Source organism: Terrapene carolina, unplaced genomic scaffold (assembly GCF_002925995.2).
Source record: "Terrapene carolina triunguis isolate 2854851 unplaced genomic scaffold, T_m_triunguis-2.0 Scaffold233, whole genome shotgun sequence".
Taxonomy (NCBI): Eukaryota; Metazoa; Chordata; order Testudines; family Emydidae; genus Terrapene; species Terrapene triunguis.
Window position 1 is genome coordinate 520,456 of NW_020664584.1, and position 25,492 is coordinate 545,947.

General features: G+C 47.5%; 1 protein-coding gene across 1 annotated transcript in view; it reads right to left on the minus strand.

Moving 5' to 3' along the window:
• Positions 1-25,492, minus strand: part of KCNS1 (potassium voltage-gated channel modifier subfamily S member 1) — a 27,657-nt gene continuing 2,165 nt past the window's right edge. The window contains exons 2-3 of the mRNA XM_024205437.2: positions 21,976-22,968; positions 1-994 (exon numbers count right to left, since the gene is read on the minus strand). Coding sequence (XP_024061205.2) covers positions 539-994; positions 21,976-22,941 — 1,422 coding nt within the window. The 5' untranslated portion in view covers positions 22,942-22,968 and the 3' untranslated portion in view covers positions 1-538. The remainder of the gene's footprint in view (positions 995-21,975; positions 22,969-25,492) is intronic.

Here is a 25,492-nt window from a genome sequence, read left to right on the forward strand (position 1 = left end):
CTAGTTGGATACATTGAGGTCTCCCTGTTTCTTCCATTGGTTTCCTTTTCTAAGTCCATTCTGTTTAATTCCAAATTTCCCAGCACCCGCTTATAGGTCATTTGGGGGGCACTGACAGCATTGCCATTAATACAGTAAATACGGTAATTCAAGAAGTGCTCAAATGGATACAGCTGCTGTGTGCTGCCCCACTCAAGATGACAAACAGCTGGCACCTGATGGGCATACTGCTTTGAGCCCTTGGCTCTGAATGGCCCTGGCTCAGCAGAGGATGAAGTCCAACATTGTGCGGAGTGCTAAAGGAGGCCAGATGGACGTTAGGAGAGTTTGGGCACCACAGAGTCACTCTTGTTCTGGTAGCTTCATCATCCTGGCAGAAGGACAATTCACCGCATGAGCAGCATCTGCAGTCTCCGCTCCTGTTCACTTCCAGCGAGAGGGGAGAAGGGACAGTTCCATACAAACCAGATCCTCGCTGCCACGCGTCTCCAGGACAGAAGGTGCCAGAGAGGAGCCGTACTCTCTAGCCTCAGTAAGGTCAGTGAGCAGGAAGGGTGTCTCTGGTCTGGTCATGGAAATCCTCTCTGCCTCCCTCCTGGAAGGCTTCACCCAGAGCCTCTGAGTCACGGCTCTGGCTGGGATAATTCTCAGAGTCCTTGGGCTCCTCCTTGTCGCTGTTCCGCACGGCAGCCTCGAGGGCCTTCTGCCTGCGGTAGAAGTGGGAGAACTTGTTGAAGATGATGGTGATGGGCAAAGCCACCACCAGGATCCCGCCCAGAATGCACCCCGAAGCTGCCAGCTTGCCGGCCACGGTCACCGGCACCACGTCGCCGTAGCCCACAGTCGTCATGCTGACTGTCCCCCACCACCAGCAGGCAGGGATCGTGTCAAAACCAACATCCTCTTCCTTTTCCGCTGTGTAGGCCACTCCAGAGAACACGGAGACTCCCACCGCCAGGTAGAGCAGCAGGATGCCCACCTCTCTGTAGCTGTGCTGAAAGGCAAAGCAAAGGGAGAGTCAGCAGAGGCCCTGACACTGTCTACGGGGCCAGAAAACAAGACCTAATGAGCATGAATACAAACCAGGCTTGCTGCTGACATCCCTCCCTCTCGCTCCCTAATATTCCGACTGGCTCTCCTGTCTCATGTTCATTCCCTGGAACTTTGCTCTTTGCCTTGGTGTCACACGGGAAGGCAGGAATCTATTCCACTGAATTAGAACTAGCAGTCTCTCTCCCTTCACCCTGGTGTGTGGGCACCTTAAATGTTCCAGTAGAGGATTTCAGGTTCCCACCATATGGGGAAAAGGCATTTCTTTGGGAATGTGGGAAGCCAAGCTGGAGACAGAATTCTGCACTTGTTGGGTGGGGGAGCTTCGTTGCTATTCTAATTGTTTGCAATTGGCAGTCTTGAGCCAGCTGCTGAGTAGTGTTCACTTGCCATCTGTCCAAGAACTGGCACCAGTTTGATCTACATATATGGGCAAATGAGGCTCCCTGAAATCCATGCCTCGCTGGGGCACCTCTCTGGGTCTGACTCAAGCTGCGCTGCTGATTCCCATTCCTGCCTATTGCAGGATCAACCAGCAATGCCCAGGCCATTTCCAGTGGGGTTACTGTGAAGGAGGAATGAACCAGGGAGGGACCAGTGACTCCCCTGCCTAGTGCTCATGGAATTTCTGCACGGAGCTACTGGAGTCCAAATGGCCCGAGTGTCCACTGATGCTTTAGACTAGACTCTGGTTTGTATGCAGCTGAGATGCGAACCTGTCTGGGGTCTGTAGCATAAGTCAGGGACACAATTGATTTCCCAGTAGCAAATCAATATCTGTCATTCTCTTCCCTTTCACCACTTGTAAGCCTGCATTCCTAATAGGAAGGAAGCACCTCCATGGAGCCAGATGCCAGGCAATGAGCAAGGCCCTGCCGGCAGCCATACAGCTCAAGGGAAGGGCATGAGCCAGGCAAGGCTAGTGTGGTTTTCTCTCATCATTTGTCACAGCCATTTTGTGGGACGCTTGTCTGGGAGCCCGCTGACTATTCTTTGTACCCCCTCCATACCACCAGGCCCCATGAGGGATGGCTCCATCCTTCTGGCAGAAGAAAATTAGAGACAGTTAGTTTCCTGGGGAGCAATGCAAGGCGCTCTCCGGCCTCGGGAGCAGAGCATTGTGCCTTCACAGAACTCCCAAGCCAGGAGGGCCAGGGGAAGGGGAGTTGTGTCTGAGTTTAGAACTGATGCCAGCCCCCTGCATTGCACTAGATTACTGGGCGGTGCTGGAGACTCTGTGACTTTGTGCTCTCTAGAGCCCCACAAACATCTGCTCAATGCTGCTGTTCCAAAGGTCCAACACTGCAACTCGCAGTGTAAGCAGGAACTGCAGACGGACGGGGCAGCTGTGATGGGCTTGGAAAGAGGATGGAGGGTGAAAGAGGCGCAGGTGCAACTGTGGGGGTGAAGGCAGGCAGGGCACAGGCAGAGATCAGAATAGCCCCCGAGACTCTTTTCCATGACCAGCAGCTCAGTTCTGCCCCCTGACCCGCTCAGTCCAGCCCTACAGTGCACCCCATACCACTGCCAAGACTATCAGTGCTTCCAGACTCTCCTGCCCCCTGAGGCTTAGAGGTAGGACGTAGGCTGCGAATGAAGGCCACAGGAGGTTTAAATGCTGTAGGCTTCACTTCTTTAGCACAGATAACACTGACCAGCATTTTCAAACCCGGGGGTCTAAACTTATGCTCCCACATGCAGCTGCAGGCACTTCAATGTACGTGGCTGGATTTTTAGAGGTGATGAGGATCCACCGCTCCACTGGAGTTTTAAGTGAGGGATGGCTGGAAGCTGACAACTTCCAGTCAGACCCAGGTCCACTGTGGCCTGGGGTCGCTGCCTCTGCTGTGGGAAGCACAAGGGGTGGTCAAGGTTCAAGGCTGGAGCCCTGTTAATTCCCCAGGCTGAGGGTTTGGTTTCATCAGCACGGTTTGGCAGTGCTCCTGGCACTGCTGCCACATTCGGGCACAGAGGAGCCGAGGACAAGGACTCTTCTGCTCAGCAACTGCTGTGTGCAAGTCTCAAGACAGGCTGCTGTGGGCAGGGAGCCTTGCACATGCACCAACCACTCTGAGCTGCTGTCATGCCAACAGGTCTGTCGTGTGTCAATCCGTCAATGTCACCGCTGCATGTCGTGCTGTCACATGTCAGGTGGGGAAGAGCAGGTGCGATTCATCAGAGGGGAGGAATGCACAGTCACGTGGGCTGAACGAGAGCAATCGGGCAGCCTGCTATTTATAGGCAGGGACTCAGTGACAAATCGGGAGGGACAGTGGCATAGTGACAGCATATGGAAGGCAAAACACAGAGCAGTGCAGACAGCTCAGAGATACAGATCTCCTCCTACACAACATGGAGCTAGAGGGTAGTGAGGGGAGGCTGCTACAGGAGGAACTAATCAAGGCACAAGAATCCAGAGGTCAATGCAGCAGAGAAAGGGTTACAGGAAATAAAATCTCTGGATGTGTATGTAATTTACACCTGCTGGAGCTAATGGGACGCAGCCTCCTGAATCAATACTCTGCTCTAACCATTTTATAGCAATCATTACTTTACTTTCAGCTTCTACTCCTCAGCCTTTGGGGAGCAAACAAAAAACAATTTACAGTGTGGGGAGGAGGGGAAAAATATTCTTCCCAGCAAAGCTTCTGAATAGAGGGGCTTCTCACCCCTTCCCCCACCCCCACCCCCACTAATATGGTGTCCTCTGATTACACTTGGACACATTCTCCTTTTATCTTGGCAGGACTCTGGCTATCTTCTAATGGGAAGTTTCTCCCCCACTGAAATAATTTTCTTGTGGCGTTGGCAGGAGAGGAAGCCTTGTGTTCTTGGGCAGGAATAGGAGTGAGGGGGACTGCCCCTAGCAAGGGAAGGGCTGTTTGCTTTAGAAACACCCCATCCTACCGGGTGTTGGAGAAATGGCTAATGAGAGCTGTACTGACTGAACTGATGAACCCACTGAGGCTGGTAACGTCTTCAAACCTTTCGAATAAGCTCATGCTTTTGGTGGAGATTTATTTCTATTCCCATGGCAATGTTTGCTGTATGATCCCAAGGGGAGGTGATAGGCAGAGTGACAGCTTCTTCCCTTTAACAACCTCCTTCCTTAAACATGGGCAGGCTGCTTTTGACAGAAGCATGTCATCTGTTGTCACTTACCGGCCCCCAGGGATAGTTATCTTGCACTGATCTGGAGTCCTTTCCTGAGTCATGGTAGATCAAGGCAGGACAGGAAAAAGATGGAAATCTTTAGAGATGGGATGTTTTCTACACGGCTTGTTTACACAAGGAAGTCAGGCTGGTATCACTTAAGGTGTGAATTGAAACTGATAGTTAAACCTGTCCCAAAGGTCATGTGGGCACTCGTTTCAGTGTAAGAGTGGTTTAGCTTAAGTCGATTGGAAACAGGTTTCACTGAACAGAAATAAAGCACTTTCCTAGCCAGGAGAGCTCTATGGCCAGCAGAGTTAAGGACAATGATTTTTTCCCCAAGTATATTAGGAACAAAAAGAATCCTAACACTGGTATTGATCCATTACTAGATGGAAATGATGGAATTATCACTACTAATGCAGAAAAGGCAGAAGTGTTCACTAAATATTTCTGTATGGGGGGTGGGGGGGCAAATGATGTAGTCATATCTTATGATAACTCCTTCCATTCCACTCAGTAGCTTCTGTTTAACATCCTCCTAAAGTTAACCCTTTGTAAATCAACAGACCCAGATAACTTACATCCCACAGTTTTAAATAAGATGGCTGAGGAGTTCACTGGACCATTAATGTTGATTTTCAGTAAACCTTGGAATACTGGGGAAGTTCCAGAAATCTGGAAGAAAGCTAATGGTGTGCCAAGATTTTAAAAAGGTAAATAGGATAACCTGGGTAATTTTGCCTCTGTATTTGGCTCTGTGAAGATTGTGTCCAGTTCTGATGTCCACAATTCAAACAGGAAGTTGAAAAATTGGAGAGGGTTCAGAGAAGAGCCACGAGAATGATTAAAGGATTAGAAAATCTGCCTTATAGTGATAAACTCAAGGAGCTCAATCTATTTAGCTTAACAAAGAGGTCAAGGGGTGACTTGATTACAATCTATAAGTACCCACACGGGAACAAATATTTGATAATGGGCTCTTCAGTCTAGCAAAGGTATAACATGATCCAACGGCTGGAAGTTGAAGATAGGCAAACTCAGCTTGGAAATAAGGTGCAAATTATTAACAATGAGGGTAATTAAACACTGGAAACATTGCTTTCTTTGCTGGCTCTCTCTCACACACACACACACGGCTCGCCTATCAATCCCTGAGCCCCTGCATGTGCAGCCAGTCCTAGGGCAATCCCTCAGACCACATGGCCTATGCTTGGTCTACAGTTAAAAGTTAGCTTGACATAGCTACGATGCTCAGGGGTGTGAAAAATTCACACCAGAGTTGTTGCTATGGTGATCTAACCCCCCCATATAGACATAGCTAGGTCGATGGAAGAATTCTAGCTACTAGCTACTGCTGCTTGCAGAGGTGGATTACCTACAGAAAACCCCTTTGTCGCTTCAGGAAGTGTCTACACTATGGTGCTACAGTGCCGTACATGTGCTGCTGCAGCACCTGTAATGTAGGCATGGCCTTAGCCAGGGCCGGCTCTAGGCACCAGCAAAACAAGCTGGTGCTTGGGGCGGCACATTTTTAGGGGCGGCACGGCCGGCGCCAGAATGCCGCCCCAAAAAATGTGCCCCGGCTGCCCTAGCTCACCTCCGCTGCTGCTGCTGATTCGCGCGCCGCTGCTCCCCCTCCCTCCCAGGCTTGAGAGCTTGAGAGCCTGGGAGGGAGGGGGAGACTCCGAGTGGCCGCGGCGCGAGCGCCGCTTCTCCCCCTCCCTCCCTCCCTCCTAGGCTTGAGAGCCTGGGGGGAGGAGGCAGGGCTGGGGATTTGGGGAAGGGGCGGAGTTGAGGCGGGGCCGGGGGTGGGGTAATTAAAAAACGGGGGGGGGCAAAATTGTTTTTGCTTTGGGCGGCAAAAATCCTAGAGTCAGCCCTGGCCTTAGCCCTATTCAAGCTTTGCAACCAGGGATTTCCCTACACCCCCCCGAATTTCCCCAACACCCCCTCCAGTTTTGTGAATTAGTTACATGCAGTGTTGCCAATTTAGAGATTGGAAATTTGAATTGAAATTGAAACATTAATACATACTTTAAAAGCATATAAAGTGTATGATAAAATGTGTATCTGAAAAAGTATAATAGATTTGAAAAGTATGAACATAGACTAGCTTCCTTATACAGCTTTTGTTTTTATGATGATGTCAGTGCATTCATTTAGGTGATGCTGGCCAAATTACGATTTGTAAGCAAAGTCTAAATGAGCTCTCCCTAACAGCTAGTGATGAGCTGGGGGGGGGGGGAAGCTTCAGGACCAGATTAGGTGTGACTGTAAATACAATCTACCTAGGTATCCAGCAAACAGAGCTGTGTTGCCCAAGTGATAGATTTTGGCTGGGGTTGGGTTACAAATCACTTGACTGCAGGGGAGGGAGGCGGGATGAAATGTTGTTGTTCTTATTGTATGAGTAAAGGGCAGTAGAACTGTACTTAGCCTGTGCTGATTGAGGACATCAAGAGAGAGGGTGGGGACAGGTGTTTTGCTTGATGGTCTACCTGAGTCACAAGTACTATTTGACCTGCCCCTCTCCATTGTTTAAAGACAGAGCTGATTAGGCTCTATAGATAGTCTTTGTTTTGTTAAGTGACCACTACAGCTGAAATCACCGATAATCAGGTCTAAGTGGAAGAGAGGGCCCAGTCTACACTAGCACAGTGGTTCCCAAACTGGGGTTCGCAAAATGTTACAGGGTGTTCTCAGAAAAAAATTCCCCAATGGCGGACAGAGCTGTGCCTAGGGACACTGGGGCCAGCAGCCCAGAGCCCCTGGACTTCCAAGAGCTAAGCAGATCAAAGCAAGCATATCGATCACACTGAGATTTAAACTTCAAGACTCCTTATAAGAAATGCAAAGGGAGGTGGATATTTTTTGCTGTTTTTAAAATTAAATAGGCAGCTAGTGTTTTCTTAAAATTATTATGAAGAACAAGTTTAAGCTTTGTTGTAATGTGCGTTGTTTGCCTGGACTGTTCAGGACCTGAATGCTTGTGTAGGAGGAACTCTGAGTTGGCTTCTTAAATCCTTTCATGCTGTTTCACGTCTGATACTCCTTGATGAAACCTACGAGCCTTTTATTATAACAGGCTTATTCAAAGTGATAAAAGTGAGATCTTGGAAGAGTGTTGCCGTTTTCATAATGTAATAAAAATACTGTCATGATAAATAATAATTAATAATACATAGTGTGTAATCAGCATGTCCTAAAAACCAATTTTATATTTCCAAGATCACTGCTCTTCTGATTTATACTCAGGTAAAGGAGACAATCCCTGGACATATTCATTTTTAGGAGGGGGTTTGTGAGACTTGACATTTTAGTGAAAGGGGTTCATGGGTTGTTAAAGTTTGGGAACCACTGCATTAGCAGCAAGGTTCCCCCACTGAGAGCTCAGCTGAAATCACTGTGAGCTGGGTGGAACCTCAAGAGATATGCGAACAAACATGGGTTTGGCATCATACTTTTTATTTAAGCAAGAGATACCACACACTACAAACTGGAGGCCAATGTTAAGTGCATTGTCACTTGTTCATCCTGAAGTTGAACACTGGTTCCGAACAAGACCAGCAAATGCTCACTGTCTTTCTGCAAGAAACTCAACTGACTGGCTAGAAGCATATGGTGCAACAGTGAAAGACTCAACAGTTGAAAAAGTGAAGACCTCTCTCACCACATTCAAAAAAATTGCATACGTGGCTGATGAATGCACCGATGTGAATGGGCAAGTATTAAGTCATTGTGTATGTTATCTTGATGTCAGAGGTAGGCCAGTAGATGCATTTCTAGATGTTCAAGTTATAGAAGACATATCGGCTGCATCTGTGACAACCCACATCTTAGAAGAGTTAAATGCTTGTCAATTGGACCCCAAACAGATGGCTGCTTTTGCATTTGATGGAGCTGCAAACTTCTCTGGAAGACGTGGTGGAGTACAAGCTTTGCTCAGAGAAAAGTGTAACCCTAATCTCTCCTATACACACTGCAGAGGCCATCTACTCCAACTAGTTCTAGTACAAGCTGCAGACTCTTCAAAAGACATTTAAAAAGCTATACATTTAATGTCTTCATTATTTTTTTTTCAGTTTCTATTGGACATTTTCTACAGAAATCAGTTAGCACCTTTTGTTAGTAGTCTCTACAGAAGTCAAGTGTGTATGAAGACAAAAAGACTGAATATCTTGGAAAATATAGAAGATACACTGGGACTGAAGTTCAAATTAGTCCAACCTGGGAAAACCCTCTGGCTTTCTCATGAGCGATCCTTGGCTGTTGTCTTAAAATTACTCCAGCCATTATTACTGACTTTGGAAAGTATCTACCAAGATGGGATGGATCTAAGCAGTGAGGCTGGTGGATTACTTTTGCTACTACGTTCAGAGAAGACTATTGCCATTCTCTCTCTTGTAAGTCTGTTGAAACCACTTGGGTCATTAAACAATGCCATCCAGGCATCTGCTACAACAGTAGTAGATCTTTGTCTACATTTGGCTCAATCAGAGAGCTATCCATTGAAAAAGTACTGGAAGAAGCAAAGACTTTAGTTCAGAAGTTGACTAATGAAGGCATTTATATTGAATCCTTAAGTGAAGAGGACAAGAAGTGTTTAAGACAACTGAAAAAGTACACAGACTTTATTCTAGATTCTACTCAACCTTTACGTAGCTTTTACAGATCCCTGTCCTATAAAACACTGACAGTTGAGTGAAGTGAAGCACTACCAGCAATGGGGCTGCCATGTGCTCAGGACAGAATAGAACATTTGAACAAAGAGTGGAATATCATACGATGACTGAATGAAGATTTGACTTCAACTTCTTTGTTATCATCACTAGTGGCTCGACCCGATCTTTATGCTAGGTTTCCTGGGATGAAAGAAGTAGGAATTCATCTCTTGCTACTCCCAGTCACAACAGCTACAGTTGAGTGTTCTTTTTCATCATTGAATAGAATTTTGTGTTCTGAAAGAAGTCGCCTTCTGCCTGATCATGTGAATGAACTAATGAGCATATCAATTGAAGGAATGGAAGTACTGGACACACGAGAAGCCACCAAAGATGAACGCATTGCATTCAGGAAGTTCATTAACAGAGTTGTGCAAAATTATAACAAGAAACCAAGAAGGATGCAGGCGTTGTGCTTCATAGAATGCTTGAGTAGCCAACTTTAATTTGTGTGATCATTTCAAAACAGGCATTAAACCTACTAAAATGGTCATGAAACAGTTTTCAGTTTTTACTGTGGTGCCAGAAAGCCCACCTTCACCCTCATGGTCTCACCCCTCATCGGCCCTGACCCCTCCCTGTAAATTTGAACACACACCTCTAATTTCAATTCCTGGGGAAAACACTGTTTGCAACATGTCCCAATGCTTTGGACAGCTGCCTCCTATTGTTTGTTATCACAACATAAAGAAGTATTTAATTGCTTCTTCCATGTTGCCTGAATGAAGGGTGCTTTAGGCTTTAACCAGGTCTGTAACAGTTTATAGATCAGAGACCTGCTAAATGGCATCTATTAACACAGGGGCAGGCAAATGTTTTGGCCTGAGGGCCGCATCGGGCTTCAGAAATTGTATGAAGGTGCCTCCCCAAACAGCCAGGCGTGGCCCAGCCTCTGCTCCCATCTGACCCACCCTGCTTCTAGCCCCCTGACGGTCCCACCCGGGACCGCTACCCCATCCACCCCCCCTACCCTAAACTACCCCCCGCTGCCCCATCCAACCCCCCCCTCCTTCCTGACTGCCCCCCCCCAACCCCTGCCCTATCCAACCACCCCTTCTCCCTGACCGCCCCCAGAATCCCTGCCTCCATTCAACCCCCTGTTCCCCACCCTCTGACCACCCCTACCCCATCCATACCCCCGGCCCTTGACCACCCCTTGAACTCCTCTACCCTCTATCCAACCCCCCTCCACTGTTCCCTGTCCCCTTACCACGCTGCCTGGAGCACCAGTGGCTGGCGGCACGGCTGCACCAGGACAGGAGCCAGCCATGCACTGCGCAGCACAGAGCACCGGGTCAGGCTGCGGCTCTGCAGCTGCGCTACCCCAGGAGCTTGCAGCCCCGCTGCCCAGAGTGTTGCGCCGGCGGCGCAGTGAGCTGAGGCTGCGCGGGAGGGGGAACAAGCAGGGGAGGGGCCGGGGGCTAGCTTCCCGGGCCAGGAGCTCAGGGGCCTGGCAGAACAGTCCCGTGGGAGTTTGCCCACCTCTGTATTAACACCTTTCAGCAGAACGATATTAAACAAAATGAGATTAATCTCCATTTGCTTTTCTTCTCTTCCTGCTCTCCCTGAATCACACCTGCTCCCCCAATGCAAACAGTCTCCAACTCTCCAAGCACCTCGCAGGCTGGGGAGTCACTCCCCCTCAGTCTTATTCAGTACTGTTCTTTCCTATGTTGATTTTGTGTCAGTGAAAGGTGCTGACCTGACAGCCCCGGAGTTGGTTTATCCATAGAGCAGCACGCACAGCCACAGCGCAGCAGCATCCACCCCCAGCTACTCAGACTCCACACAGACAGCTCAACGTCGGCTAGCGATCAATGGTCTCAAAAGACCTGGCATTATCAGTATGGAAAACTGTCTCCCATCCATCACTCAAATGAGACCATCCATCACACGGACCAACGTCATCTCCAAGCTGTTCCGGGGCCTGAAACCAGCCAGAAACAAGACAGAGAATCTTAGTCTGTCCAGATGTCCCTAGAAGTAAGCTAAACGGCCACTTGACTTCACAGGTGCTGGAACTAGGGTTGACTTGAAGTGGTTTCCATTATATGCAGGGTTTACAGTTTGGTTCAATGGCTCTCAGCACCCCCACGATACAAATTGTTCCAGCACCCCTGCTTGACTCTGTCTTTGATGCCTTAAGCACAAGAACAGAATCACTCCTAATGTGAGATTCTCACAGGACGCTCCTTGTCCTGTGAAGTTTACCCCCCCCCCCCCCAGTAAAGCACTAGATAGTCGCTAAAACAGAAGAAATTCCCCTCCCTTCCCACTCATCATCCTGAGTCGAGCACTGGGGAGGTGTTTTAAGGCCTTTGCCCCACACTAGCCCCGTATTCAAAGAAGATGGAGAAGAGAGACACTGTCTCTGCCTTGCTCAGGTCTCCAAACCAAAGAAGAGGCGATGCCAGCTCTTACTGTTGTCACTGAGAAGAGAGTGCATCGAATTCCGAACTAAGGCAGAACTGGAAAGGACTGGATGAACCGCCGCCAGTGAGACAACAGCCACTCTCCCACATTTCTGCCTCTGGCACAGGAAAAGAAGCGTGACTTCTGCATGGGTTTCCATGCAGTGCTGAGGAATCCATGCCATTTCACCACTCCAGATCCTTGGAGGTGATGGCATCGCTCATGTGTGTGTCAGTATCACGTGTGCACAACAGAACTGCTCATTCAAACGGATCCTTTTATGCTCTGACTTTTTAAATCAGAAAATCAATGATAAGGCAACAGTACAGAAACAGCAGCTGGGGACTGTGGAAGTTTGAGGAAGTGTCGTTTCATGCTGAGGAAGGCTTTTGATCTGTTAAGACCAGTGTTCAGGCCCACAGCGTGTTATGTCTCTCACTTGTACCTAAAGTACAGCATCGTAGGCAGGTATCATCTGCTGCTGCAGAATCCCAGGACCCTAACCTAGGTCCTCAGAGGGTAAGCGCAGGAGGAAATGGCTTTTACACAACTGTCAAGGCTCCTTCCCCACTCTGAACTTTAGAGTACAGATGTGGGGGCCTGCATGAAAACTTCTAAGCTTAACTACCAACTTAGATCTGGTCCGCTGCCACCACTCCCAATGTGCTAATTCCCTTCCCTGGGTAGCCTTGAGAGACTCTTCACCAATTCCCTGGTGAATACAGATCCAAACCCCTTGGATCTTAAAACAAGGAGAAATTAACCATCCCCCCTCCTTTCTCCCACCAACTCCTGGTGGATCAAGATCCAACCCCCTTGGATCTAAAAACAAGGAAAAATCAATCAGGTTCTAAAAAAGAAGGCTTTTAATTAAAGAAAAAGGTAAAAATCATCTCTGTAAAATCAGGATGGAAAATAACTTTACAGGGTAATCAAACTTAAAGAGCCCAGAGGAACCCCCTCTAGCCTTAGGTTCAAAGTTACAGCAAACAGAGGTAAACACCCTAGTAAAAGGTACATTTACAAGTTGAGAAAACAAAGATAAAACTAACACGCCTTGCCTGGCTGTTTACTTACAAGTTTGAAATATGAGAGACTTGTTCAGAAAGATGTGGAGAGCAAGGATTGATGTCTGGTCCCTCTCAGTCCCAAGAGCGAACAACCACCAAAACAAAGAACACAAACAAAAGCCTTCTCCACCTCCCAAGATTTGAAAGTATCTTGTCCCCTTATTGGTCCTTTGGGTCAGGTGTCAGCCAGGTTACCTGAGCTTCTTAACCCTTTACAGGTAAAAGGATTTTGGAGTCTCTGGCCAGGAGGGATTTTATAGTATTGTACACAGGAGGGCTGTTACCCTTCCCTTTATAGTTATGACAACAACTGAGTTTTAAAATGTATTTCCTTGTGATCTGGAGCACAGAGAAGCAAGACACCAGAAAGCAAAGGGCCCTGATGTGTATTATTGCAGGTGTCTGTGCAAAACAACCAGACTTGCTTCTCACACCAGGCACTTCCCTAGTGTAGCTATCACCCTAACTCTGTGCAGCTGTTTTGGAAACACCTTGCAACTGCAGTTGTCCCCCACTGAATTAGAGCAAACGACCGATGCTCCTGTTCTACAGTAACAACTGACCAACTCCAGCGAGAGCTGGATCATGCTCTTCAATAACCAGGTCGTGCCCCGCACTGCACCCCGGGACCTGCACAGTACAAACATGCAGCAGCTGATCTTACCAGGGGCTCATGATGTGCATCCACGCCCTGCGAACAGGACTGAGTCCTGAGAGGGGTATAAATGGGGGAAAGAAAGCAGAAACCACCATGCTCATCTATGGTGCTGTACACATGATAGAACCGATATCCAGCATCTGAAAGGGGGCTGAAGAAAGAGGAGACTCTGGTGTTAAATATCAAGTGCTGGGAATTACACAGCTGCCTCTGCTGTGCCTTATTGTTAACAGGCCTTTGTGCATGGCCCTAGAGAATAACTTTTTCCAGGAAAACATGCACTGGTCACATAAGACAAGAGCTCACTGCTAATGCTTGAGCAATTTATGAACATGATTATATGACAGGACTACCTGTGATAGCAGGGGGCTGGACTTAATGACCCAGCAGTTCCGTTCCACTCCTGTGTGTTACCGGGATAGCCCCAGCAGCTTAGAGACGGGGAAAAACTGACAACAGTAACTTCCCAGTGTAGCTGATCAAGTCAATCTCTGTACCATCTGTAGTGATAGCATTCAGCAGCTGTCACTTGCCTGAACACCTAGGTTAGGTTAGCAAGAGAGTGCCAGAGTGTGATTGAAGGAGGATGGATCAATGATGATGGGTAGGGCCCTACCAAATTCATGGTCCATTTTGGTCAATTTCACAGTCACAGGATTTTAAAAATCATAAATTTCATGATTTCAGCTATTTAAATTTGAAATTTCACAGTGTTGTAATAGTAGGGGTCCTGACCCAAAAAGGAGTTGTGGCAGGGTCGCAAGGTTATTATAGGGGGGGTTGTGGTATTGCTACCCTTACTGCTGCACTGCTGCTGGCGGCGGCACTGCCTTCAGAGCTGAGCAGCTGGAGAGTGGCGGCTGCTGGCCAGGAGCCCAGCTTTGAAGATAGAGCCGCCATCGGCAGCAGCAGGAAGTGCTGGGAGGGAGGGGGAAGAACGGGCGGAATCATATCTGGGGCCACTGGCCCCACTGATCAACTCCTCTCACTCCCTCCCAGTACCTCCTGCACACCACGGAACAGCTGTTCCCAGGTGTGCAGGAGGTACTGGGAGGGATTGGGAGAGGGGGGACAGGGTGCACTCAGGGGAGGGGGTGTAAAGAGAAAGGGAAGAGGAGGGGCAGGGTGGAGCAGGGGTGGAAAGAGGTGGGATGGGGCCTTGGGAGAAGGGGCGGAGTGGGGCCAGTGCCTGGGGCTAAGCAGGGAGTTTGGAGGTCTGTGGCAAATTTTTAAATCAAAATGGGGGTCCTCGGGTTGCTAAAGTTTGAGAACCACTGATATAGGGCAAAAGCACACAAAAGACCAGATTTCACAGGCAGGGGAACCAAATTTCATGGTCCGTGACGCATTTCATGACTGTGAATTTGGTAGGGCCATAATGATGGGTGATAGGAGAGGCCAGGAGGGTGACCAAAAGGGCGGATAGGTCAGTGATGGCAAGAGCTGATCAGGATATTTCTGTCAACATTTTTGAATGTTTTGGTTTGTTAAACAGAAGATGTCTTTTCCACAAAACTGAAATGTTCCGTGGGATGTCTGTTTGGCCAAAAAATTTCAACTTTCCACTGCAACAATCAAAATGAAGAATTTTGTTGTGCATCAGGTTGACCTGAATCGATACATTTTGGTTGGTCAAACCAAACTGAAATGTTTGGTCAGTTCCACATTGATCTACATGTACTTGAGCTACTGCAGTGCCTCATGCCGCCAATTCGCCTCAGTGGGCCAAGGTTGGACTACATCTCCCATGGTGCAGTGTCATCTCCTCCCACCCCTGGTTGGACCACTGCAGGACATCATGAGTTACACCTGACCACAGTATATCATGGGAGATGTAGTCCGGATAGGTAGCTTGGCCTATAGAGGACAATGGGGACAAGTTACCCCACCTACAACTCCCATGAGGTACCATGACAGCTCAGAGGGACACAGATTAATGTCAAATCAAGACGACACCAAAACATTGACATTTCTGAATCTTTCAGAATTTTCCATTTCACAAAACATTTCAGGATTGGAAAGTCAACAGATTGATTTGGGACAAAAACAAATGTTAAAATATTGGAATTTCCTATAGGATGGAAATGCCAAAGAGCCCAGGAGGGGAACTGAAGGAGGATTGATCCGAGATGGTTGAAACTCCATAGGACTGGATTTTCTTTGCTTGGTGGTTTGAGCCAATTATGGCTTCTGAAGTGGTTTGTCCATCTTCTGGGAATGTGTAAAAACTACAACTCAGAAGGCTCAGGTCAGAAAGGGAAGACATTCTGGAAGCAGAAAGGATAGTAAGTGAAGATCTCCAAAACCAAATGAAACTGAGGGAAGAAATCCTGCCCCCATTAAAGCTGACAAGAGTTTTGTCAGACTTCAGCAGGGCCAAGATTTCACCTTGGGAGTTGTGCACGCAGGGCAGCTGGCAACCACTCTGTCTTCTAGCCCTGAGAGAAGGAGCTAAGCCAGTCAGTACAGCAGGGACAACTCAGAAAAAAGGAAGCAACTTCACTTGGTTTTCTTACCTTATATAAATTCACCCAACTGCTAGAAGGGACATGTTTTCAATGTGGGCCAGTATGGGGATGGGTGCGCAGGTGGATAGCCAGATGACAAAGCCCAGGGGCATGTTCTGAGTGCAGCAGTCCTAACTGCATCACACAGTATTTTTGTGTGTGTTCATTTTATAGATAAGGTTATGGGCATAGTTTGGAGGAGTGGGGGAGCATTTCCCCCCCCACTTCCCAACTGTAAGCCTTGGGCAGGCATGGAATTTGCCTCATGTGTGGCCTCATTGGCCTGACTGGAGCTGCCCCCCACCCCCAGTATAGAAGTCAAACTGTGCCTATGGAGAAAGTGCTGCTCATAACACCACATGTGTTCAAAATGTGAGGCTAAAACTAAGGGTGTCTTCACTGCAGAGTTCACTCAGGTGATTGGCAACTGGGTCTTAGCACCCAAGTTAGCCTGAGCCTGGTGTGAGCAGCCACACTGCAAAGCCCTACCTGAGCTACTGTGTCTGCACTGTAACTGTACCAGCCCCCCGCCGTGTGTTGCTAGGACACTTGGGGACATATCCCATGATTCTTTGTGCTGTAGTAAGCTGAGCTGCTCTGGATCCTTTCCCAGTGAATAGTGGGAGAACGTGTCTGACCTTCTGGGCCCACTGGGGAAGTGTGGGCAGGGCTGGCTCCAGGCACCAGCTTAACAAGCAGGTGTTTGGGGCGGCCAAGGGAGAGGGGCGGCACATGCGGCAATTCAGGGGCGGCAGGTCCCTCACTCCCTCTAGGAGCGAAGGACCTGCCGCCGAACTGCCGCCACCGATCGCGGCTTTTTTTCTCCCCCCCCCACAATTGCCGCCGCCGGTCGCAATTGCAATCGCGGCTTTTTTTTTTTGCGCTTGGGGCGGCAGAAATGCTGGAGCCGGCCCTGAGTGTGGGTAGGCACTGGAGGATTATCAGCACTCACATGAGTCAGTCTATGTTCTTGGTGCAAAGTGGGTAGGTTACCAGCCTGAAAGTGGAAACTGGGCTGTAACCCAAACCCCCAGCCAGGCCAGCTTGCCTTGGTTGAAAGCACCATCAAACTCAGGTGAGAGGTGTGTGTGTGTGTGTGTGGATGGGAGGATGGTTATGGGCAACACCTGGGTAAGAGCCCGAGCTAACTCTGCAGTGAAGACATATCCACAGAGATGGACAAAACAGGCATGAATCAGTGCAGACTGTGAAAAAGGAAAACCAACCAACGTAGAACTAAACATTAAGTGACTAAGAACTAGCTGAGTTAAGAGGTATACTTACCTGATGCTAGTCAGAGTGCCCAATGCCTCACGTGGGAGGGTTCCTGGTGCAGTTCAGTAGCTTTCTGATTGTAACTGGTGACTGTACTTAGCAGATTTTTTTTTGTGTGCAGTGATGTGGCACCTGCCAACTTGCTTTTCACCCGCTGGAGGAAGGAAATCAGAATGTGGATGTTCAGGTGTCCAGAACTTCCATGGTCCAGACAAGAGAATAAGGAGGCTGATTCCACAGCAGGATACAAACAAGGCTTTGCTTAGATTGCTATCAGAAACTGCTCAGCTCCTGCCAATAATTCCAAGGAGGAACAATCTAATCTTCCTCTACCATCACCTGCAGCTGTGGATGCCAAAGTGACATCCTGTGGGGAAAGCTAGGTCAGAGTGTGCAATGCAGCCCCTGATTTTCAGGGACTTACCAACTGGCTATAAAACACTTGCTCCAGGCTGGAACATAGCAGCACCTCCAACAGCCCTAGCCTGGCAGCAATAATGAGAGAAAAATTGTTTATACATTTTTAAAGCGTATCTGTTTAGCCACTGGGAGTTACTGGAGGGCAAGAAAAGTAGAAGTCATGTGATTCTGTAACTCAGACATTTCGGTTTTACAAATCGCAGCCAGGACTAGAGCACGGGAGCTTGAGGAATCTGAGATTGTCATGTTTGGAAATCGGCTGCTGCCTGTGCACAGTCATTTGTTTTCAAAATGCATTGCTCATTGGTAACTCCATAAGAACACAGCTGCTTCTAGTAAGTGACTGTTTGCAGGAGAGACTGTCAGTTTGGAAGAAATTACTATAATCACCCCAATACCAGCTGCTTAAGAAGCCTCCCTACAATGCAACTACTGGAGCTAAAGCTAACTGGCTCTGATGAAATCGGAGCCCTAAAGCCAGAGAGGTTTGCCCGTAACTGGGCTTTACGTTAGTCAGGGTAGGGCTTTTTCAAAGGAGCACACAAGATATTTTCTCAAATGCAATAAAGGAAAATCAAATCAAGGTCAAATCAAATCAGCTTCCATCTTAGGACATTAGGGTGATGATACAAATGAATAAACAAAAAGGGACTGCAGTGTGAAGACTGGAAGTCGCTCCTTGGCATATTCTGTTGTGCCCATGTGGTATAAGACTCTGGAATCACGGTCCCTGCCCAGGTACAAGTGAGAATTAAGGGGAGGAAGGATGTTCTCCTGGATCGAGCACTGGACTGAGACTCGGGAGACTTGGATGCACTTCCTGGCTTAGGCGTAGGCTTCCTGTGACGCTGTTGTAAACCTAACACTTTGTACTTGCCCAGGATATTTAGGATCTAAAGATACAGATAGATGCCTACTGGGATTTACAAAAGCACCCAAGTTAGGCACTCCCACTGACTTTCAATGAGAGTTAGGCACCTCACCTGTATCTGAGAAGCATGATAGCTGCATCCAATATCACAAATTGGCCTTCCAAGCCTGACAGACTAATTAGAGCAGAGAGGTTCTCTGATGTTTGCTGCCACTGCTGCCTCACTGGCAGCATCTTCTGGAAGTCAATTTCACACAGGCAGCCTCTTAGCAGCATGGAGTGCCAGGGCCAATTGTTCAGAAAGAGTCAATAAAAATAAAAGAGGCTGGAGGGACAGAATAGAGTACAATAGCTAGGACCAGACAATGAGGTGGGGTGAAGCGTGGCGGGGTCTGACTTGCAGCAGATCCTCTTTCACATGGGCCTTTGTCCCCTGGAGAGGCTTTGTCGGAACCAAGAGCTGGATCCAAAGACCACAGAAGGCAATGGGAAGGTTCATTACTTTAATGGTCTTTGGATCAGGCCCCGGGTGATTTGATGAACATCCAGAGTTTCTTTACAATAAACAAACAGCAGAAATCTCACTGCTCAGGTCTCTGTGGCACTAATGCTAATCAGTCCACTTGCCAAAGATACCAACTCCCTACTTCCCTCTTATATCACTGGGCTTTCGTTCCTCTGATGCTGTATGCTCTTGCAGAAGGGAGGAAGATAATGTTAACAATACTTTGTAATTTACATGCCCAGCAAAAAGAAACTTAAATCTGACGCAGCGGTTTGGTGTTTTCAGTGAGATTTCAATTTCTCCTAAAGTAGATCAAGAGAGACTTTGCTCAGCATCCTTCAGCAAATCAGTAGCTCAGGCTGAGTCAAAGCCCAGGAAAATCCTAGTTCCCTAGGCTTCACCCCTGCATAACATACAATCAGCCTGTCAGTCCCCACTCTGTTGCGCTGTCATTCACACTTAGCTGCAACACTGAAAGAGTTCAGGGAGCCTTTCCCACATGTACAGCTTTATTAGAATTCTGCAACCAAGAAAGTAACAATTTTACATTATGTTTATAGCCATCCTTTGCCAGATTCCTCAGCTAAATGCTCACTTTTGAGACAGGTTTTCAGAATGAAGTGGAATTGTTTTATCTACTTATGTAACAAGAACAACTATTACTTTAGAAACAGAAATCTTACAAACCACTTGAAAACATGGGCCTTAAGACATGTGTTGTGTTTCAGGCCTTTATAACATGTTTGTGATTTTAAATCACACTACTTTTCAAGTGTACTGGTCTGTGTAGGGGGCCTCTCAACCATATAATGCAGAACCACATATGGGAATCATAATATAGGTCCCTGGGACCCTGGCACTAACTATTTTTGTCTCTGTGCATGTCCAAGAATTAGTCTTCCCAGTTTCTCAGCTTTCGCAGCCATTCCACCAGTCAATCCAGTCCTCCTGACCCCAGGCCGGTTTTGGGGCATATGCAGTGCTGGAGTGGCCACAATACTGAAAAATAAGAAATGAAAAGAATTAAAAGCCACAGTGATATCCCATCTATCCCTAGGAATTCCAGGATTTATTATTTGTATGCAGGGGGGGGTCTATGAGTCCGACTCATGAGCCAGGGCCCTATTGTATGAGGAGCCATACAGACATGCCAAGTGACAATTTCAGTTCAGATTTGAATTCTAATACCTTCTTGGAAGGTACTGTCTCCTTGGCTAGAGACGATAAAGGGCATACAATAGAAAATAAGGATTAAATTAGGAAAATAAGGGTATGTGATGCTGACAAGATAATATGGGGTGCATGGGATGGTCATTTTGTATGACTAACAATGGAGACCAGGCCTTTGAAAACAATTCTTTGCAGAGGGGCCCATCAAGAGGGAATGAGAGAAAACAAGGAGGAGGGGGGGAGTCTGATAAATTTGCACTGGTGAACTAGTCACATGGACGAGGAGATAGGAGGATCAGCAGGATGCGTGTTTCTGTGGGAGTGGAAGCAAATATGCAATATGCATAGCCTCACTCTTCGATAGCAAGGAATCGTTACGAATTTTTGCTTTATGAATTTTTTTTGGACATAGCTGCCAAGAATGGGAGAAATATACAGGCTGAGATTAATTGGTATCTCCATTAGCTTTCTAAAGATGTATTTGCTGTCCAGCAGTAGGTGGGGTGGGCAGTATAGTTATTCCCCCAACTCTCCTGGGATGTGGTAGTTTAGATGGCAAAAGGGGAGTAGGACTGTTTCTCTGAACAGTAACCAGAAAGGCAATGAAGTGTGTCTGCAGGTAAAGAGAACAGCTGCATGGTACTTAGGTGCCTCTGTCTGGCATGTGGGCTGACAGGATTCAAAGGAAAGGTTTTGGCCACAGTGCCCAATATGGAATTTTTTTACAGTAAGAGTCTCTACTGTTTAGACTATAGATGATTGCTATTATTATGATTAATTGTTTGTATTGCAGTAATGCTTGGGAGCCAGGCAAGTGGGGAGCAGACCTTGAGGAATTACAGCAGGATTGAATTGACTGGGCTGGGGCTCAGCAGCTGCTATTTATGTGGTGGTGAATGGAAAATGGCATGGGGGAAACTGGTATGGCCAGGAGGCGAGTGGAGACTGGGTTCGGGTTGGAGATTTCAGCCTCATGAGGGTCCTTATACGGACACTAATAGCAGGGTTTGTAATGACCTCCGAAAACTCTTCCCCAGCCCCCATCAGTTCACTGGACAGTAAAGAGCTGCATACCTGCTGTAGAGGGCCCCTAGTCTGTAGACTCCTCCTCTTCCTGCCAGACTTGCTTAACCGCTGTCTCTTCTGCTGTGTCTGAATCCTGGTCCCCTCAAAGAGATCAAGTGTCTCAGGCATCTCCCAGTCTGGACCTGTGTCCTGCTGGCCTGCTCAGGACAGGGTGCTAGTGTTCTCCAGCTCAGCCCTCAGAATTGCAGCCTGAGAGACTACAGACTGTGTAGAAGGGAAAGTGCCCAGAATTCAATCCTGCTCTTTGTCAAAAAGCTACATTTTCTGCCTTAATCTGGGCCTATTGTTGTGTCCCAGGCCCTGTTATACTGGATGCACCTTCAGTCTTGGCATTCTCTTGGCACCCGCTTGCCACTCCAAGCAATGCCCACCTCAGCCAGTCACTCAGACCACTAGAGCATTGCAAGCAACTGAGCTGAGCTGGCCTAGGATCTCATCTCCTGGAAGGAGGGACACCAATGCTTGAGCGTTGGCCTCAGGTGAGCTGGCAGCATGCTCCTAGGAAGCCCCCCCCCCCCCAGCCATGCTGGAGACAGAAGTAGAATGAAGCTGAAGAAGCTGGGTTTGGGGAGTAGGTCACACAGCTGAGCTCCATGGTGCATGCCGTATTATTAGAACATTAAGTGGCTTCTGGCTAGCTTGGCCCCTGTGCGGCTCGTAAAACACACAGGCCAGATGAACCCAGGAACTATTCACACCACTGGCTCTATTACACCTGTGCTTTCTGACCACTCTGGTACTGTATGGTGGAGTACCACGTGGCCATTAGCTTTCCTTGAAGCACATCTACAAATCCAAGTGTGAGAATCCCTGTGTGCCTTTGGGAGCCGTGTGTGTGGATGTAAGGTGCTACAGGCATTCTAAGGGGAGCACACAGTGCCTAGCATGCCAGATTTTTCTAGTATACTGCAAGGTTTGTGACATTACCCTAAGGAACCTTCCAGATTCTATGAGCTGGGACCCCAGTGGAAGTACTGTAGATACCTCTACCAGCTACATCTTATTGAAATACCAAACATATCTTTCACACCTAAACACCACAGCGATAGAGAAGGACCTAGAGCAGCGTTTTACCTTCAAGGTGGCCCCTAGCGACCTCAGTCCAGTTGAATGCCGAGCCAGCTTCAGCACCCGGAATATCCTCATGAGCCGGAACACCTGCACCACCTTGCCCAGGTTCCCCAGCTCTGAGTCACTGCCCAGAGTCACATCCACCAAGAGGGTGATGTAAAAAGGCAGCACTGAGACAATGTCAATCAGGTTCAGCGGGTGCTTGAAGAACTTCTTCAGGTTGGGTGCAAGCAGCAGGCGGGAGGACACTTCAAAGGTGAACCAGGCGATACAGAAATACTCCAGATTGTGCAGGACAGGGTCGTCTAGCACGCTGTCATCCTCGTCCAGTACCTGGTACTCGGGCATGCTGTGGATGCACATGGTGGCTATGGAAACGAGCACCACGCTGATGGACACAAAGCTGAAGAGTTTGCTGGGGATGGAGTAGCCTGGGTTCTCCATGGTGAGCCAGAGGCGCTTACGCAAGTTGCCGCAGCGCAGGGTGCTGTAGCGGAGCAGGTCATGGTTGAAGTCAGAGATCTCGTCGGGGGATGTGTCCACGCTGCTGACCTCGCTCTCCTCGTCCCAGTTGTAGTGCCGGCTCTCCAGCTTACGCTCATGGTAGCGGTAGCTGCAGCAGGAGTCCAGGAAGAACTCGTTGATGCCCCAGTACTCTATTTCCTGGCAGAAGGAGAAAACGCACAGCTCATCCATGACATGCAGCTTCCCAGTCTGGTAGAAGTGCAGCACGTATAGGAAGAAGCCTGGGTTTCTATCAAAGTAGAACTCCCTGGCGCTCACATCGTAGTCATCACAGAGCTGCAGGATGGACTCCTCTGAGTCGCAGGTCAGCAAACGCCCCAGCCGGGTGTTGGGGAATTTAGAGAGAGCACTGGAGCTGAGCCTTCTTCGCAGACCCCCAACGTTAATGTTGATGACATCGTCCTCAAAATCAGGATCCCAGTAGTTTATGGTCTTGTTGACCATGATCAGTGGAGCTGCTGCTGGTTCAGCCTGTAGATAATACACAGTGCAGTTGAAGTAAAGAGGTACAGTCTCTTTATGCAGTGGTCTTTAAAAAAAAAGTGCAGTTCAGCTAAAAGTCATGGGCTAGATACATCCTGGGTGGCAATGGATTCATTTCCCCATGTTTTTAAAGATGATCTGCAAAGGACTTAAAATTGCAGGGGTTTTCATGACGTTACCCAGAAGGCCTGAAAAGATTCCCCCCCCCCTTCCTGGAGAGGTTCCTCCTCCCTTCCCCCCCCCCCTTTCTTTTTTACCTTCAAAATGTGAGCCTCCAGTTTTGTTGAGGGCTACTGAGACATAAGGGAGTTTACTGTGATCTCCAGCACCTTAACTGAAAGGATGGAGGTGATTCCCCTGTTCAAAGTGATAATTAGCAATTGATATATATGGTTTATTCCCCCCCTCCCCCCACCCGCCCCAAGAAAAGAGTTTTAAACAGTATGACTAAAAAAACCCTCTTCCTCTTTAGAGATTAAAGTTTATACTGTCAGCTCTTGTAGCATCACCATTTCATCAATTGTCCAGTCAGAGAACCTTACAGCCTTAAGAACTCTTTACTTTCTTATTAGAGCTGGTTGGAAAAAAAAAAGTCATTGTCCATCAGAAAATAAAGTTAAATCAGAATCAGAACGTTTCATGGGAATGTGCCTATTTCAATGAAATTTTTGGTGGAAAATTTGCCACTAACATCAGAAATTATGAAAGTGAAGATATTAAAGTCATCTGGACACACTTTCAGAGGGATGGCTACCTGGCTTCAGCTTGTGAACTCAAAACTGTGCACCTGCCTTTTGTTGGTACAAACACCTCTGGAATCTTTAAAAGATTCTGCAGGTATCAGAATCTGCACTCATAAAGCCTGCTAGGGCGAATAGAATTTGCACACAAAATCTAACACTAGAATTCTTTCAAGCTCACATGCAGGGGTTTGCATTGCAAGATGCACACCACCCTATCTCAAAGTAGTCCTTTGGTGGGATGGAATGGGACGGACAGGAGTGCTGGCCTCTTTGCCAGACATTAGACTGGTGCTTAGTTTCAGAGATTAAAATTTCTCCATGGACAGACAGTTTCTCAGGGTTTTCCCTTGATGGTTTTGATCAGCCTGGTGTTAAAAAAGTCCCTTTGCTCTTCTGCATCACAGTCACATGGTGAATTTCTCAAACACACAAGTTGCACAAAAATAAAACACACCACACACACAGGCCATATATCCTGTGAAAAACCAGGCAGTAATAGTGACAATAGTGAATGCTACTGTGCAGCACAATGGTTGGAACGCTGATCAGAGAGTGATTCTCTTACAGCACTTCACAGTGACGATAGTAGAGGGATATTGCTGATGAGATATTTTTCCTGCTCTGAACTTCTTTTCAAAAGATCTCAATGTAATATTCCAAAGCTTGCTGGCTTCAAAGTGGAGCTGCTGATGCTTTGAGGTTCCTGTAAGTGCTGCCAACCTGTGATTTCTCTCTGTGAAATGGATTGAATGAGATCAAGTAATATCCGTTAATTATTAATCCTCTGAGTGTGGAGCCCATTTTTCAACAGGGAAGGAGCAAAGAGTTTGCAATTGTCAGGGAAGAGCTTGCGTATTAACTTCCATCTTCAGCCACATTGCCGAGCTTTACTCACCACACGTTACACAACTGCATCCCCAGGGCATGTGCTTTTTATAACACTGAGAACTTGACATTTTTAGATTTCTAATGAGTTCATAGGTCACTGGGCAAAACACCAAGGCTGGGAGAGGCTGGATGTAGCTTCCACAGGTCTCTGAAATCCAGTGAGAATGTTTTGTCAGTCAGGGAGGGATCGCTTATGTTTCTCACTTCTAAGGCTATGTCTACACCAGTGGTTCTCAACCTTTCCAGACTACTGTACCCCTTTCAGGAGTCTGATTTGTCTTGCGTAATCCCAAGTTTCTCCTCACTCAAAAACTACTTGCTTACAAAATCAGACCTAAAAAATACAAAAAAGTGTCACAGCACACTATTACTGAAAAATTGCTGACTCATTTTTACCATATATTATAAAATAAATCAATTGGAATATAAATATTGTATTTACATTTCAGTATACAGTGTATACAGAGCAGTATAAACAAGTCATTGTATGAAATTTTAGTTTGTACGTACTTTGCTAGTGCTTTTTATGTAGCCTGTGGTAAAACTAGGCAAATATCCAGATGAGTTGATGTACCCCCTGGAAGACCTCTGTGTACCCCTGCTTGAGAACCACTTGTTTACGCTACAGCTTAGGTTGGCATATCTTATATCGCTCAGGGGTGTGAATAAACCACCCCTCTAAGGCCTGGTCTACACTACGACTTTAATTCGGATTTAGCTGCGTTAATCCGAATTAATCCTTAACCCGTCCACAAAACGGAGCCAGTTACTTCGAATTAAAGGGCACTTAAAATCGATTTCTGTACTCCACCCCGACGAGCGGAGTAGCACCAAAATCGATTTTGTTAATTCGAATTAGGGGTAGTGTGGCCGCACACCAC